Source organism: Sander vitreus, chromosome 12 (genome assembly GCF_031162955.1).
Source record: "Sander vitreus isolate 19-12246 chromosome 12, sanVit1, whole genome shotgun sequence".
Lineage (NCBI taxonomy): Eukaryota > Metazoa > Chordata > Actinopteri > Perciformes > Percidae > Sander > Sander vitreus.
The window spans coordinates 3872325-3889064 of record NC_135866.1 but is presented as its reverse complement, the minus strand read 5'-3'; the positions used below and the strand labels follow the sequence as shown (position 1 = coordinate 3889064).

The 16740-nt window shown below is 43.2% G+C and overlaps 1 protein-coding gene across 1 annotated transcript in view; it reads left to right on the top strand.

Annotated features, from left to right (window-relative positions):
- Positions 1 to 321: 321 nt before the first annotated feature.
- The window catches only part of LOC144526651 (voltage-gated inwardly rectifying potassium channel KCNH6-like), a 124345-nt gene continuing 107926 nt past the window's right edge, over positions 322 to 16740 (top strand). The window contains exon 1 of the mRNA XM_078264256.1: positions 322 to 478. Within this exon, the coding sequence (XP_078120382.1) occupies positions 322 to 478 (157 nt within the window). The remainder of the gene's footprint in view (positions 479 to 16740) is intronic.

Genomic DNA, 16740 nt, shown 5'->3' with positions numbered 1-16740 from the left:
TGAAAATACAACAACATTAAGAAAACACAACACATTAAGAAAACACAACACGTTTAGAAAACACAACACGTTTAGAAAATACAAATTATGAAACACAACACATTACGAAAACACAACACTTAAGAAAACACAACACATTAAGAAAACAACACATTAAGAAAACACACATTATGAAAACACAACACATTAAAATAAAATCTTTCCCTTCCCTAATCCCTCCTTTCTTCTCTATTCTGTTCCTCCACAGATCGAAAGTTTATCATTGCCAATGCACAGGTGGAGAACTGTGCCATCATTTTCTGTAATGACGCTTTCTGTGGGATGTGTGGTTACACCAGAGCTGAGATCATGCAGAAGCCCTGCACCTGCAGCTTCCTGTATGGACCTCACACCAAGAGAACAGCGGTGGCCCAGATGGCTAAAGCTCTGCTGGGAGCAGAGGAGAGGAAGGTGGAGATTTCTCTCTACACTAAAGATGGTATGATCCTGTCAACTCTGATTTTCATAGATTCAGTCCTCACATGTAGAGATTGTCCAACTTATCTTCAGACCAGGGGTCTCACAAAACGGGGCTGAAAATGTGTGTGTGCCACTTCCCACGCAAAGGTTGTGATTTATAAAACACAAACTGAAGTCACTCTTAATATTTTCAAGTATTGATGTCTCATGCACATTTCTTCACTCCATATCATCCACATTGTCATGAAGAGTAAATCCAGCAGGAATACAGGATAGCATCAAATACCCTACCATTAGATAACTGCAGAACACTGTGTAAATATCTATATATCTGTCTTAATACTGTGCATATATCATCAAATGTCAAATTCTGGAAATACAGCCGTTAAACTCTTGCGCAATCATTACACTTAATGTCCTTGTTATCAGTCCAAACTTTAATACTCTTTGTGACAAAACCTGCATGAAGAAAAGTGTGTTTGCCTATAAGACTTTCGTCTTCAAATTGTATCTTGGGGTGGGGGGATACCACTAGTTGATGCTGTGATTTTGATTTGAAATCGAAATTGACCGAAATTAAGTCATAATCTCAAATTTCGAATTAAAAATATGGACTCGTCGATGCTGCCACGCCCCCATGTCACGTCCGGTCGGCTTACCAAGCGGAAAAAAACACACGTGTTGAAGTGCTGTGAGTCAACTTCCTCTAATTTAGCTACAGCCAGTCAAAAGTTAGCATGGCAACTGCAGATGTACCAGACCCATCAACAGAACCTGAACCCCCTCCTCTTTCACTGAAGTTGCCGGTGTGGAAGTATTTTGGATTTCCAGTGAGTTATGTTGACGTTTGCGTTGTCGACAAAAAAGCCAAGCTCTGCTATGTGCGTGTACCATATTCTGTGTGTTTACCATTGCACATTAGCCTAGCAGCTAGCAGAGTTTCCTTCTGCTAATAGCTTAATCCCAACAAAACCGCACGGTTGAATTTCAGCCTGCATGAATGTTTTGTAGCCTAAACAGAGCAGCTTATATTGGTTATATTAGAGAGAGCAACAAGTTAGCGGACTGCCGAGTCGCCATCTCTGCTCTCTGACTGCTCAGCTGCTGTGCTTTTTTTAATTAACTTTATTGATAAAATGTCATGTTTCCAATTGACTGAAGATATGTTATTGTTACATTATGTTGTTAATAAATATTTTAAATTTGACAATGTAGTGTGGTACATATACATATATGTATATGTATATGTATATGTATGTATGTAAACATATAAATACTGTGGTGACCCCCGTGCGTAATGCTGCATGGTGGCACTGCTGGCACTGCAGGAGTACTACGCCAATGGAAGAATCAGGAGAGAAAGAGGCTTCAAGGGCCATGACGATGACTGGCTAATATGCCGATTTAAATTCCCTAAAGCTGTGCTCTTGGGTACTGAATTGGGTCCAGTAGAGAGGGCAACGCGCCGGAACCGTGCCATCCCGGTCCAAATACAGGTCCTCGCCACTCTGGGGGCAACCAGCTGTTTCCAGAGGGAAATGGCTGTTGTATATAAATATTAGAGATATTAAGATACCGGCTCCGATACTGCCTAAAACGCTGGTATCGGGAAGTACTGGAGTTTATGCACCGATCCGATACCACGTAATAAAGCCCTAAAGAAAAAATACGTTAAAGTAGTTTATTTATGTTCTTTTTCCGTTATAACTGACTGTCAAACTGGATAATAAAAGAACGTTCTGTGGCATTCATGTTTCACAAAGAGTTTAACCTGAGCCAGACCGACAACAAAGATAGAAATAATATCACATCCATACAGGGATAGTAGTATACAGCTGTTAAAACATAAAATATATGACACACTGGTATCGGATCGGTACTCGGTATCGGCTGATACGCAAGTTCAGGTATCGGAATCGGTATCGGGAAGCAAAAAATGGTATCGGACCATCTCTAATAAATATTATATATAATCTTCAACTTCATCGCTAAGGCTTGTTTGGATATAATATATAGTTCTGTTAAATCTTATTATATACGTCTGGTATATCGAAGCTTTCCCCGAGTGCCGTAATGCCTGCCGTTTTGGATGGTATTATAGGGAGTCTATAGATCAGGTTTTCCTACACTGTGGGAGAACAGGCTGAAATTATAATTCAATTTGCAGCAATTCCCAAGTGTCTGAGAAGTTTTTTGCTTTTTCCCCGCCAGTTGTCATGATTCGGCGTAAAGAACAGCTGCCAGGCCATTGACATACTGATCAGCATTCATTAGGTGCTTTGCATTGACTATTTATGGTTAACAATGGGCGTGTACAGGGCAGGATGAGAGGCTGATTCACATACGCACACTTGTGGGTAATCTGTGATTTATAAAGGCAACATTGTTTACAGGTGTGCATACGTACAGTTTTATAAATCTGAATGTTTTATGGCGTACGCCATTTTTAGCTTTTGGGCGTATGTACAGTTTTAGTAAGGATCCTACGCACAGTTTTATAAATGAGACCCTAGATCACTTTAATTATCAGACGTCACACAGCTCCTTCTGGAGACACTTTTTTACATATGCAGTACATATGCACTCGACAACACCTGGAGACATACTTTGATTACTTTCTCTTTAACATACAGTTCTGTCATACTGTTATGTCTTGTCAAGTTGCTTTTTATCTGTCATTTGTGAGATTGTTAGTCATTGGCCACCATGTCTAAGCTTTATCTCACCTGGCTACCCATCAGCCCATTTCCCTTCCAAACTGTCATGTAAGACCATTATATATTATTATATGAATCATATGACATGCTAAAAGTTTGTTACACTACATGAACTTATTGATTAAGCTTATAGAATGACTTTGGTCATTGTTAAGAAAACTGTGTTGACTGCAACTAGGAAAGGTGATATCATCTGTGTATCAATCAATGTATCAATCATTAAATCAATCAATTTATTTGTCATATGAAATCACATAAAATACAATTCCAGTAAAATGGTATCCTGTCAGTTTCTATAATGTATGCATTAAAAACAGTCTCAGTCACTGTCCTCATTTAAGATCCTAGTCTCCTAAGGGTAGAAGCTCCTTCAGAGCCTCTCAGTGCTGCCTGGTGTATCCGTTACCTTCCTCCCGACCTCAACAGGGAGAAAAGGCTGTTACCTGGGTGGTTTGGAAATTTCATGATTCTCCGAGCCTTTTTCTTGCAGCGCCTGGTGTAAATATCCGTTAGGCAGGGTAGGGCACCGTCTATCGTGTGTTCAGCCAAACGAACCACTCTCTGCAGGTCCTGTTTGATGCTATTTCCATACCAGGCAGTGATGATCCCTGATAAGACGCTCTCAATGATGCAGGAATAAAAGTTCTTCAGAATTTGAGGGGATACCCGGAGTTTCCTCAGGAGTCTGAGGTGAAACGGTCTCTGCCTTGCCTTTCTTACCACTGAATCAGACCCTCGCTGACGTGGACACTAAGATAATTAAAGCTGTTAACCCTCATCATTAAGGGGGGCGTAGTTCCATCCCTGCTCCTTGCCAAAGTCCACTACCATATCTTTAGTCTTGCTGACATTCATGAGGAGGTTGTTGTCCTGGCACCAGCAGGTCAGGTCCTCTACTTCTTTCAGGAAGGCCTGTTCATTGGTGTGTTCATTCACAGGCCCACCACAGCTGTGTCGTCAGCAAACTTGATGATGGTGTTGGAGTCGTGTGAGTACAGAAGGGCCTTAAAACACAGCCCTGGGGTGCTCCAGTGTTAAGCATGGGGTGGAAAGGTGGAAGAGGTGTGTCCACCCACCCTCACCACCTGGGGTCTGCCTGTCAGGAAGTCAAGAATTCACATGCACAGTGAGGTGTTTACAGTGACGGTGGCTCAGGTGGTAGAGCATTCCTCCTAGAGGTTCAATCCCTGGACCCTGCAGTCTACATGTTGAAGTGATCACCGAACCCCGAATTGCGCCGTCAGCGTGTTTTAGGGCTGAGCGATACCATATACCTTGATGTTGATATTGCAGCGATATTGTAGTTGACTATTGGTGCTTTCACAAAATATTTACACGTGAGAGTTTTGATAAATAGTCATCAATAATGTGGATATAATGACCAAGTGGGTAAAGGCAAATCAAAGAACAGCGAGAACAGCCTGGTGTGTTCAGAAAATGACATCACTTTACTGTAATGCAGCCTGCCTCATATATCGGTATCGCTATAATATTGAAATATTGCCCAGTCCTAGTGTGAATGTGCGTGAATGTTTATCTGATGAGCACCTTCTATTGTGGACACCAGTGTGTGAATGGGCTGAATGGATAGACTTGGTAAACCCAGCCCGATCTGCCAGCGATTTGATTTCGCCCTGCAGCTCAGGCTGGAAACCTGTACGTTTATCTATCCTGCTTCCGTTACAATTTTGCAGGGACCAATCACAAACTGGCCAAGCAGCTTCTTGTTTTCATTCAACATAGCGGCCACCGAAGCGCAGCAACCCGTTGATGCCGCTGTCGCTGCTACGTCATCCGGATCGTTGGTCTGATTGGTTGAAGGACTATCCAATTGAGTTCAGAGTCATTTGAACTATGCCCGTTGATCACGCCTCTTGTGCAGTAGAAAATACAGAGCAGACTAATGTAAAAGATTGAGCTTGGTCTGGTGATAGCCACACTAGTGAATGGTGCCTGTAGGGTGTAAAGGGTTTTTAGTAGTCTTTAAGTTAAAGAACGCAACAGGACATCACACAAATGAGCCATTAGATGACTCTCATCACCTCACAACTCTGCAAGTAGGGTTAGTATCCTTGGACTCTGATTTAGATTCTTATTCTGCTTATTGCATCCGGTTCTTAAAGTGGCCATATTATGCTCATTTTCAGGTTCATAATTGTAATTTGAGATTGTATCAGAATAGTTTTACATGGTTTAATTTTCAAAAAACACCATATTTTTGTTGTAGTCGCACATGCGCAGTAGCTAGGTAAGGATTACATGAGCTAGCTAGCTGTTTCTCCAACTTCGGCCTGTACAAGGCAGGATTTGCTGGGAGACACTTCCAACTTTGCGTAGAATACCTGCAGAACAGAGACATGTAAGTAGTTCTATACAATTTATTTTGTAGATTGGGGTGAATTTGTTTGTGTTGTAGCAGTGTTTTGCCATTGAGAACGAGCTAGCATGTAAATGGTTAGCCCCCTAGGCCCCTCGTCTCAGCTAGTTACGTAGAAAGCCGTGCAGATTTTGAACAGCTCACCTGGAGACTGAAGGCAGGACACATTCAGAAACCCGTATCTCACTCAAAACAGCACGGATGGTTTTTCTTCAAAGTTTGTTTGCATGTGGAAGCACCAGAGACACAACATAACACCCCAAATCCCAGAAAAAGTGATTTTTCATAATATGGGCACGTTAACTATTCTTGATTCTGATTTGAGGGACAGGGTAAAATCAGATCACATGCTCGATGGAAGTTAACTTCATACATGAAATGGCGGTAAATAAAAACAATGCACGAGTTAAAACGCTGAAGAATATTCATTGCGTTCTTTTGTGACTGACTGTGTGTGAGTGAGAGAGAGACAGCAGCTTCCAGTTGTGTGTGTGTGTCTGTCTGTCTCTCTCTCTCTCTCTCTCTCTCTCTCTCTCTCTCTCTCTCTCTCTCTCTCTCTGTTTGTGATCGGAGCGGAGTAGAAACCCTGCGCTTGGGCGCCTGGGTAGCTCACCTGGTAGGGCATGCACCCATATTTAGCCCACAGTTGTGGCCGTCAGGTGCATCTTTTCAATCATATGCGCATTTGCAACAATTTAAATTAAAACGTATATTCCCCAACTGCCACTTTCTCAAAATCTGCAGCATTTACAAAAATGCTCACCCTCGGCCAGCTTGCCCCAGCTTTCTAACTTCACGGTGGGGGGATCAACGAGGATCCTTCTAAACAATCATCCACTCCTTTTGTAGCCAAAAAAACTTAGGTCTGCAGTTAAAGAAAATAGTTTTACAGTTACTAGCAAAAGAGGTAACTAAGGCTACGTTCACACCACAAGTCTTAATGCCTAATTCAGATTTTTTGCTCAGATCCGACTTTTTGTTAGGCTGTTCACATTACCTTTTAAAATGTGGCCTATATCAGATTCCAGTGTGAACTGTTTGCGGTTTTGAAATGACCCGCATGTGCAAAAGAACAATAACAATGACATCAGACGCAGCACGCTGTTGCTAGGGAGGTTATGGAGGAAGTAAGCATTTTCGCTTTTATTTCAAAATGTTTGTGTAATGACAGCCGCAACATTAATGAGCAGGTGCTGAGGAGGAGAAGAATGAAGAGAAAGAGAGCCAAATTGGCTATTTTGGCCTTTTCTTGGGTTATGGCTGCCCCAATTCACTACAGAGGTCTGTGTGACCGGACGACCGATTTGCACGTCAGGACCGCTACGGGCCTCCACCAGAGTTTCCTCTGGCTTCGCCCTCGCACGCGCTCACGCTCCACCTCCCCGACGGTGCGGGCGAGACAGGCCGGGCGAGACGGGCTGGTGGTGCGCCCGACCCCAAGGGACCGGGATCCCACCTCAGCCGGCAAGCGCCGGCCCTCACTTTCATTGCGCCACGGGACAACCCTCTGAAACTCCTTGGACGGCTCGGGTGGGTTGCCAACATCGCTTTTTTTACGTGAGCCGATCCCCGCCCTGGCGACACGACGTGGTTGGGGCACACTGAGGACAGTCCGCCTAGGATGACAGCCGGGCGCAGCGAGGGTTATTGAGGTAAAAGTCGCATCAAATCCGCCTTGGTTGTTCACACTGCGGCAGCATTGAAAAAAATCTGATGTGGGTCTGATTCAGGATCACATATGGAAGTGGCCTGAATCAGATTTTGGCTAGATTTGAGTGTTCACACTACTTCTGAAGAAGTCTGACTTGGTCACTTGACCCCAAATGTTTTGGGGATTTGGGCCACTTTTGCTTGCAGTCTGAACGTAGCCAAAAAGGTATGTTATCAGCCCATTTCAGTCCCCTCCATTTTCAGTATTTCGCATAAGGCCTTTTAGTTGCAGCCACAAGGAGATATTTAGGGAAGAAAAGATTAATGTTGGAACTGTCTGCTCCTCCCTCTGGCTCCTTCTCTAGCCTTAACAGCCTCATTGCACCAGAGCCCTTCTCTTTGCATAATGCCACTATCGACAATGCCATTAAATTAATCAAGCTAGCAGGACAAGGCACTTGGTTTTCTAAAGCAGACATTACCAACACGTTAAAAATAGTGCTCATTTATCCTTGTCATTGGCATCTTTTGGCATTAGGTAGGAAAGAAAATATTACTTTGCTGCACGCTTGATTTCCAGGTGCAGAAGTAGCCCAAGCATTTTTAATTTAGTTTTCCGAGGCGCATTGCTGGATCCTGTTAAACAGAGTCAGAAATCTTTCGGTTCTTCATCTACTAGAGAATTTCCTCCTCATAGATCACTCACACAACAGCTCACGCTCATCTTTGTCCAAACTGAAACTTTGTTTTCAAGAGCTTGGCGCTCCCCTGTCAGAGCAAAAAAACAACTGATCTCTGAACTGAACTCTTGCCTCCCTCCCTCTCCAATCGCGAAAATTTTTCAGCACTGTACAAGATCTACGCCATTGTTGTAGCATGTCATGTTTGGGGCCAGTATTGGAATCCCAGGCAGGTCCATGACTGGGCCCTGGAATGAAAGCGCCCACTATGACGTAGCAAAAGCAGGGCTGACTGGTAAAGCCCCTAAGCGCTGTGTATGGAAAACCAGTTGCAATGGTTTACAATCTACCAGGGGAGCAGTGAGTATGGACACTGAAGCCGTTTACTGGCCTGAAAACAGCTCTGTAGCATTTATATTATCAAGTTGATTAGGTCATGATAATATAAAGGGATCATGCCTGTAGTTTCAGATTATACCAATATAGTCTGTCCATGAAAGCTGTGTTATCAACAGAACTGCATTAAAGTAAAAGATATAGAGCAGTGTTTTCCAAACTTTCAGTAGCAGGATCTCAGCAGCTGACTGTTTGCAGCTGTAAATTTGACATGTTTACTGTCAAAAATAGTCTTTTTCATAAATGTAACGTAATAATGACATCAGTGTGAAGCATTTTGTGCTTGTAGCCTAAACCTTCTTTTTTTTAAACTCTGAGGATGGATGTGGCAGAAATGTAAAATCCAATAATAGCCTACATAATCCCCAGGACACTGCGCTATAGGCCTATGATCTGTGATTATTATTCACAGTACATCAGCTTTGGTCACTGCATTTACTTTCCTGTAGTCTCTTTAGCTTAGTGGGGTGTAACCTATATAGATGTTGCTTAATTGGGGTAGAACTGCCTACATCCACATCGTGGATGACTAAAGTTGTGTGCCCTGCGACATCCTGGAAAAGGGGAGAGAACTCAGCTTTCAAAGCTTTAAACTTAGACAGCCACTCTGATAGTACATGTGCTAGTTGATCATCCAGCAAGCCACCTACCCTCAGGAGACATTTTTGTCTCCTACCTTCTTCAAAACTGTACATGGATCACAAAATGACATTCAGACCAGACACACTCTGTGGAATTGAAGCAAGGACCTGGGTTGTGTCCAAAATCATTTACTACTCCCTACTCCCTATATAGGGAGTTCGATGTAGAGGACTATAGGGAGCTCAGTGGCAAAATGAAAAAAAACCCACTTTCGGACACTACTCAGGGCATCTTTTCGGCGCCGTTATTTACGTCAATGCTGTCGCACGATTAAAACATGTCAGATCAACGACAAACCTAATTCTCTGCTTCTCTTCATATTCATCAGATTCATATACCAACCCTTATAGAGCTGGCTCAGGTTAGCCTTGGACCAGCTCTCAGTTATGCTGTTATAGTTTTAGACTGCCGGGGAACTTCCTATGACACACTGAGCTCCCCTCTCCTCTCTCTTTCAATCTGTTTGCATTTATGTCCCAGAAATGATTGTTACTAACTTAGTTCTGGGGAGCTTATTCCCCAGAGTCCTTATGTTTTCTCGCCTTGCAGTTTTCCTTGGATTAGTGTGGCACCTAAATTATGGTCTTGCTCAGCGCCCTGCTACGCCCTGAAGTGCCCTGCTACGCCATGCTACTACAAGTACTATTTCTAGTCATAGTTCCATTATCTTTATTGTGACTATAATTGCCACTGTTCATAGTACCACCAACCAGCACCGTCAGACAACCGCCCACCAAGAGCCTGGGTCTGTCCCAGGTTTCTGCCTAAAATAAAGTTTTTCCTCACCACTGTTGCACTAAATGCTTGCTCTTGGGGGCCTTTTTTGCTATGTAGTTATTGGAATTGTTGGGTCTTTGTAAAATATAGAGTGTGGTCTAGACCTACTCTATCTGTAAAGTGTCTTGAGATAACTCTTGTTATGATTTGATAGTATAATTAAAATTAACAAAAATGTAATTTAATTGGTACTGGCTCAGATTGTAGCAGCTGTTACTTAAAGGGATATTTCACCGTTGGAAAGATGACTATATCTTTAAATTGGGTCACTTAGAAATGTGATTTTTTTTTTTTTTTTTTTTTTTTAGAAATTGGTGGCTTCTAGGCCGAGAAAAGCCAGAAAATGTTTTTGGCTCATGTGGATGAAGGACACCAAATCCCAGAATGCACTTGCTTCGCTGCTTTAGCGCCTACCCCCAAGCCACGCCTACCGTTACAGACAGACGGTGAGACAGTCAACTCAACTTTAGTCTGTTTTATTGTCATTTCAACCATATACATGAAACGTTTCACCGTGGCTCAATTGGTTACACAATTAAAATATATGAAAACGACATTATATAAAAACGACATACGAAACAGGCTACATTTAGTACACATGATATATTCCGTTTGCTTGTAATGTAGAATGGTTGGCATTTAACAGTCACAAACTACACCAGCAGTTAGCAGTTAGTTGGATACAAGCACCCTCATTTCTGCGGCAGGCAGGCAGTGTTAACACAGCTCACCTCCACTAGTCTTACCCGGCGACAGAGCGGTAGCTACATAGTCCATAGCAATTGTTTCCACAAACAACAAAAACACAGCAGTCTCTGAATTCGCGTTGGGAGTTTCGTTGAAGTTGGATGTAGTCCAGTTTGTTGTCTAATGAGCAGACACTTGCAAGCAGGATTGATGGAACAGATGGCCAGCTAACTGATGGTGTCCCTTTACCGGCCAGAGGCTTCGATCAGCACCGCTGGTCTCCATAGCAGGCGGGCGAAGCTGTGTCGAGTATTCCGTCTGTAATAAAGTGTCCTGCATATCTCCGATCTGTACCAATGTATCCCGTTGGTACACGTGTGCGGTAGTTTGAATGCACATAATTGTTGTTCTAAAATTTCCTTCGGGATGAATAAATCTATCTAAAGTTTTGATGCTGAGAAGCCACTAAAGCTACGCGAGGATTCAAGATGGCTGACACTCGTTTTGGTTCGTGGAATTTCGGAGAATGCCGGAGACCAACCCCCTATGGGTGGGTTTGAAATATGCAGAAGTTGGACTGTAGTAAAAAGCCTCTTATGACGCAAAATGACGATTTTTGCGTCATAAGAGGCTTTTTTCCAGACCCACAATACAGAGATCTCCCCTCACAAGGGGACATGAGGGAGAGAAGCACGGTCATTCAAAAATACTACCGGGTTTCTACTGATACAAAGCTGAATGTTAAATCGGTGAAGTATCCCTTTAAAGTGCTCATATTATGCTTTTTGGCTTTTTCCCTTTCCGTGTATTGGGTTATATATCTTTTTTGTGCATGTTATAGGTTTACAAAGTGAAAAAGCCCAAAGTCCACCCCAAAGGGACTTACCATCTCCAACAGAAAACACTGTTCACAAACTGTTCCAAACAGCTCTATTGTAGTCCAGCCTTCACTTCCCTGACGAACGTGTGTTATAATGCTCGCCTAGCTGCTAGCGGGGAACTCTGCTCCTGACTGGCTTGTAGTGCTGACCTAGGTACTGCGCATGTGCGACTCCCAAAAAAGATGGAATAGAAGTGTGATGCCTCACTCGGTAGCTAAAACGGAAAGTTTTTTGAAAATTGAACCAAGTAAACCTGTTCTAATATAAACTCTAAATACAATTATGAACCTGAAAATGAACCTAATGAGACTCACAGTCTCTCATGGCAAAAAGCCAAAAGGGCAGAGCAACATCACAGTCCCCAGGAAATGGAACACAATATGTTTTTATCATAGTTTTTAATGTATAATGAGCCAGTTTGAGTACTCCCTGGGACTGTGGGTGATACGCTGAAGAAACCACTTGAGAATGACTTTAGCCTGAGTCTTCTTTATACCAAAGTGGTCAGCTAATAGGTTCTCACGGGCTAAATGTAACACCTCGTCTTAATAACCCTGAGGCACAACTATCTGTTCATGCACACTCCACTTGTCAGTAGCAGGTCGAGTAGGAGGTCTCCACTTCCTCATAAGCACATCATCTTTGAGGTAGAATCCCTTTAGCTAGATGTGCAACCCCCTCATCAGTACAAACTGTTTCTCTTAGAGGTTTTAAAGTAGGATCCTGTTTCTGTGCTGCAATGAATGTGTCTTGATTCAACATGGGCAGCTCACTCACACCACACCATTTGGCAAAGACTGTATTGGCCAAGTTAACTGGGGGTGGGTCCTCTGCAGCGGGCCCTGTGGCTATTACATCATGGTTCGCAGGACAGTCTGGTACAGATTTAGCCTGGGACTGGGTGACTACACAAACTGAAAAAGCTTCTGATTATTCTTCCTCCTTGGTCGCTGCCACTTCACAAGAAGTTGGGGACAACAGGCGGGTCACCACAACCTGTCTACCAGCTAAATAATTTCCCAAAAGGAAATTATAGTGCGTTCCATTTATCTCATGGGGTTTGCTCTATCCAGGTTAGCCATTGTTATAACAATGCATTAGGCTGTATTTTGTGCGAAAAAACACTTTAGCAACATGTCCACAGATAGAGGTTGGAAAGTACTGTGTGTACGACTTTACGACTACGATTTAATGACACACAAATACACTCTGTACATGTATATTACTACAGCTGTCGCTACCTTTGATGCACAGAGTAGCCATGTTGGATTTTGAACTCGGGGTAGTGTGAGGTGCTCAGACTTCCCAATTTGGAAATCCGAATTCAGGGGACCTGTTTCCGACTTTGACCTTGGAAATTCCGACTTCCGAGTACAAAAGGAACGCACTATTAACACCATTCACTAGAAATAGCATAGCCAACAAAATTGTTAGTCCTTTTAAACATCCTATAGAGCGGGACAGCACTAGACGCACCTCCAAACCCTAAATAGGCTCAAAAGTTCCCAAAGCAGTAGTTTCAGTCAGATCAATAGTACTTAATACCATAACTGACTGAGCTGACGCTGGATCTCTAAGGACTGTAACTGGTGCCTCAGCTACCCCCGTAGACAACGCACTATTATACAGCTCTTGAACTCTTACGACGAGAGAGTCTCTCTTTTTTATACTATACTTTATAATATATATTACTACAGAGTAAAGGGACGTGCACTGTGTGTCAACTACTGCAGTCTGGTATAAACAAGTCTTCTACTTACCTTTATTAGAAGAGAACACTCATTTTGTCTTGCAGGGGCTTGTTGGAGTATTATTTACCTAATAATGATAATAATTTATTTTATTTGTATAGCGCTTTTAAAGGGTACTTAAAGGCACTTTACATGATAATAAAAGCAATGAAAGAAACAGTCAAAACAATGAAAATATACTATAATATACACAACAATACAACTACAAAAATGAAAAAATAAGATATTGTAAGTAGATTCAGATAGGTTGGGCTATGAGTGGGATTTTGAAAGAGGGGAGTGAGGGGGAATGTCTGAGTTGTTGGGGGAGAGACTTTCAGAGTGAGGGAGCAGCAATGGAGAAGGCCCTGCCCCCCCAGGTCCAGTGCTTGGACCGGGTAAAAGGGGTGAGGCAATGGCAGATCTAAGGTTTCGGTAGGAGTATGTCAGTGAGGAGGTAGGGCCAAGGTTGTGGAGGGCTCTGTAGGTGACAAGGAGAATTTCAAACTGGATTCTTTGTTAAATGGGGAGCCAGTGGAGGTTTTGAAGGACTGGGGTGATCTGATCTCTGGTACAGGAGTGGGTGAGTTTTATGATTTCAAACAACTCGCAACATGAACATCTGCCATTGCCGATAAGTGACAACTGATGACTTCTCCTTCTCCTGTTACACTGATTGTAAGTCCACACTGACTCGAAATATAAATGTCAACTTTGCGTGGAAATGACCGTATGCCGGTTTTACATTTGTTTTCTGTCGTACGTTGGTTTCAGAAATGAGGGCCATTGTGTTTGAAAAAAATATTCCTTTTCAGTACACTCTTTAAGTTGAGTCAGTGGACCATATTTGGAGGTTTTTGTCACATTGTACGTTTAGCCAATATTTGGCCAAATGTGCATGACATTGTGGTAAGATCTGCCCACAGACTGTAGCCTTCCCCGCACATAAGAGCCTGAGATACTGTATTGTCTAGTGAGCCCTAATGGGAACTGTGGGTTACCAATCTTTGACACACATACAGACAAAACCTCCTGGGTCTTTATTATAACACACACACACACACACACACACACACACACACACACACACACACACACACACACACACACAGATAATAAAGGGACCTTCACAACTTCCTTCCCCTGTATTAATGTAATTTAATGGCTGAGGTCCCCATGGAAGGATGGGAGGATCCGTTTCTCCTTGCAATCAAGTGAAAGATTAGCAGACTGGATACTGTTGCATGCTGGAATAAGGCAACAAGAGATATTTTACAAGGCATTGTAGTGTGTTTGTATATAGATATTCCTTCTCTCAGTTGCTCCCCTTAATTTGTTGCTTTTTTGGTTTCATGGTTGTACCATCCAGCTATATGATTGGACATGTTGGCAACTACTGTTTTAAGGTGCCGTTTTTTCATTTGTATTTTCTAAATTGTATTCTCTATAGCTGGATTCCACAAAACTACTTCTATCACCTACATTACTAACACATTGACTCGATCAGTTTAACCCAAAAGTGTGTTTACATGCACTTATGTACGAGGGTTACAGTCGGATTTCTGCAGTAAGTTAATTCCTCAAACATCATGTTAACGAGAAACCTGGTTTCAAACCTGGTTTCTGTCATCAGGGTTTGGAATTAAATACATTTATTTCAGTTGGTTATTATAGTCATCTTTATGGGGGCATCCACATCCCTCTACATCAGGGATTCTCAAACTTTATATTCAAAGGTCCAAATCTGATTTATATACAAGGTCAAAGGTTAGGAAGAATTGGTGATAAGCAATTTACTATTAAAATTGCATAAAACTTACAAGCAATAAGTTTGTTAGGTTAATTCAAGTTTAAGGCAACTGCAATCTGTTCTGCCTGAATTAAAGCATCTCTAACTTCAAAAGCAACATACATCCAAGTGTCAGAAATTTTCAAAATACATTCCAAACTAGTGCAAAAGTAATGGCACTGTCTGCCCCAAAATGGTTGCTTTGGAACCTAAGCAGCTCCAACATTTAAGAAATAATTTACAGTATAGTTTTAGAAAAAACATTAACAAAAAGAAAACAATCTTCATTGATTGTTTAATCAGTTTTTTAGGCATGAAAATCAAACTGACCTTAAAAACAACAAGGCACAGTAATATCAAAAATCAACCGGCACAGTAATATAAAGGCTACTCTGAGAGAGTCCGGACTTTGAGAATCACTGCTCTACATGATAACCAGCCAACCTGCGCTCCAAATGTTGTACTCTTGCTAAATGAATTAAAGAAAACACTGTTGTGTGATGACCATCACCTTGCAAAACTCGGTTTGTTTTGGGAAACAACAACAAACTTTGAGCTAGAAAGCTATGTACTGAAAATGTCAAGTTTTGAAGAAAGTTTTGATGGTGCAACAAGGCAGGTCTGCTTAGTTCTTTTGGGGAATGATTGTAAAGATTTACAAAGAATATGTTCATGGCATTTACTCTCTAACTGGGATTGCTATAGAAAACATACACACGGCGATACACTGGTTAGAGCAAATGACATTTAAAGATCCATCCATCCATCTTCGTCCGCTTATCCGGTATCGGGTCAGCAGGAGACCCCAAACTTCCGTTTCCCGAGCCACATTAACCAGCTCCAACTGGGGGATCCTGTGGCGTTCCCAGGCCAGGTTGGAGATATAATCCCTCCACCTAGTCCTGGGTCTTCCCCGAGGCCTCCTCCCAGCTGGACGTGCCTGGAACACCTCCCTAGGGAGGCGCCCAGGGGGCATCCTTACCAGATGCCCGAACCACCTCAACTGGCTCCTTTCGACGCGAAGGAGCAGCGGCTCTACTCCGAGCTCCTCACGGATGACTGAGCTTCTCACCCTATCTCTAAGGGAGACGCCAGCCACCCTCCTGAGGAAACCTATTTCGGCCGCTTGTACCCTGGATCTTGAACTTTCGGTCATGACCCAGCCTTCATGACCAAAGGGTAGGAACGAAAAACTGACCGGTAGATTGAGAGCTTTGCCTTCTGGCTCAGCTCTCTTTTCGTCACAACGGTGCGATAAATTGACTGTAATACTGCACCCGCTGCGCCAATTCTCCGACCAATCTCCCGCTCCATTGTCCCCTCACTCGCGAACAAGACCCCAAGGTACTTGAACTCCTTCACTTGGGGTAAGGACTCATTCCCTACCTGGAGAAGGCACTCCATCGGTTTCCTGCTGAGAACCATGGCCTCCGATTTAGAGGTGCTGATCCTCATCCCAGCCGCTTCACACTTGGCTGCGAACCGATCCAGTGAGTGCTGAAGGTCACAGGCCGATGATGCCATCAGGACCACATTATCTGTAAAAAGCAGCAATGAGATCCCCAGCCCACCGAACTGCAACCCCTCTCCACCCCGACTACGCCTCGATATCCTGTCCATAAATACTACAAACAGGATTGGTGACAAAGTGCAGCCCTGGCGGAGGCCAACTCTCACCTGAAACGAGTCCGACTTACTGCCGAGATCCCGGACACAGCTCTCGCTTTGGTCATACAGAGATTGGATGGCCCTGAGAAGGGACCCCCTCACCCCATACTCCCGCAGCACCTCCTACAGTATCTCCCGGGGGACCTGGTCATACGCCTTCTCCAGATCCACAAAACACATGTAGACCGATTGGGCATACTCCCAGGCTCCCTCCAGGATCCTTGCGAGAGTAAAGATCTGGTCCGTTGTTCCACGACCAGAACGGAATCCGCATTGTTCCTCTTCAA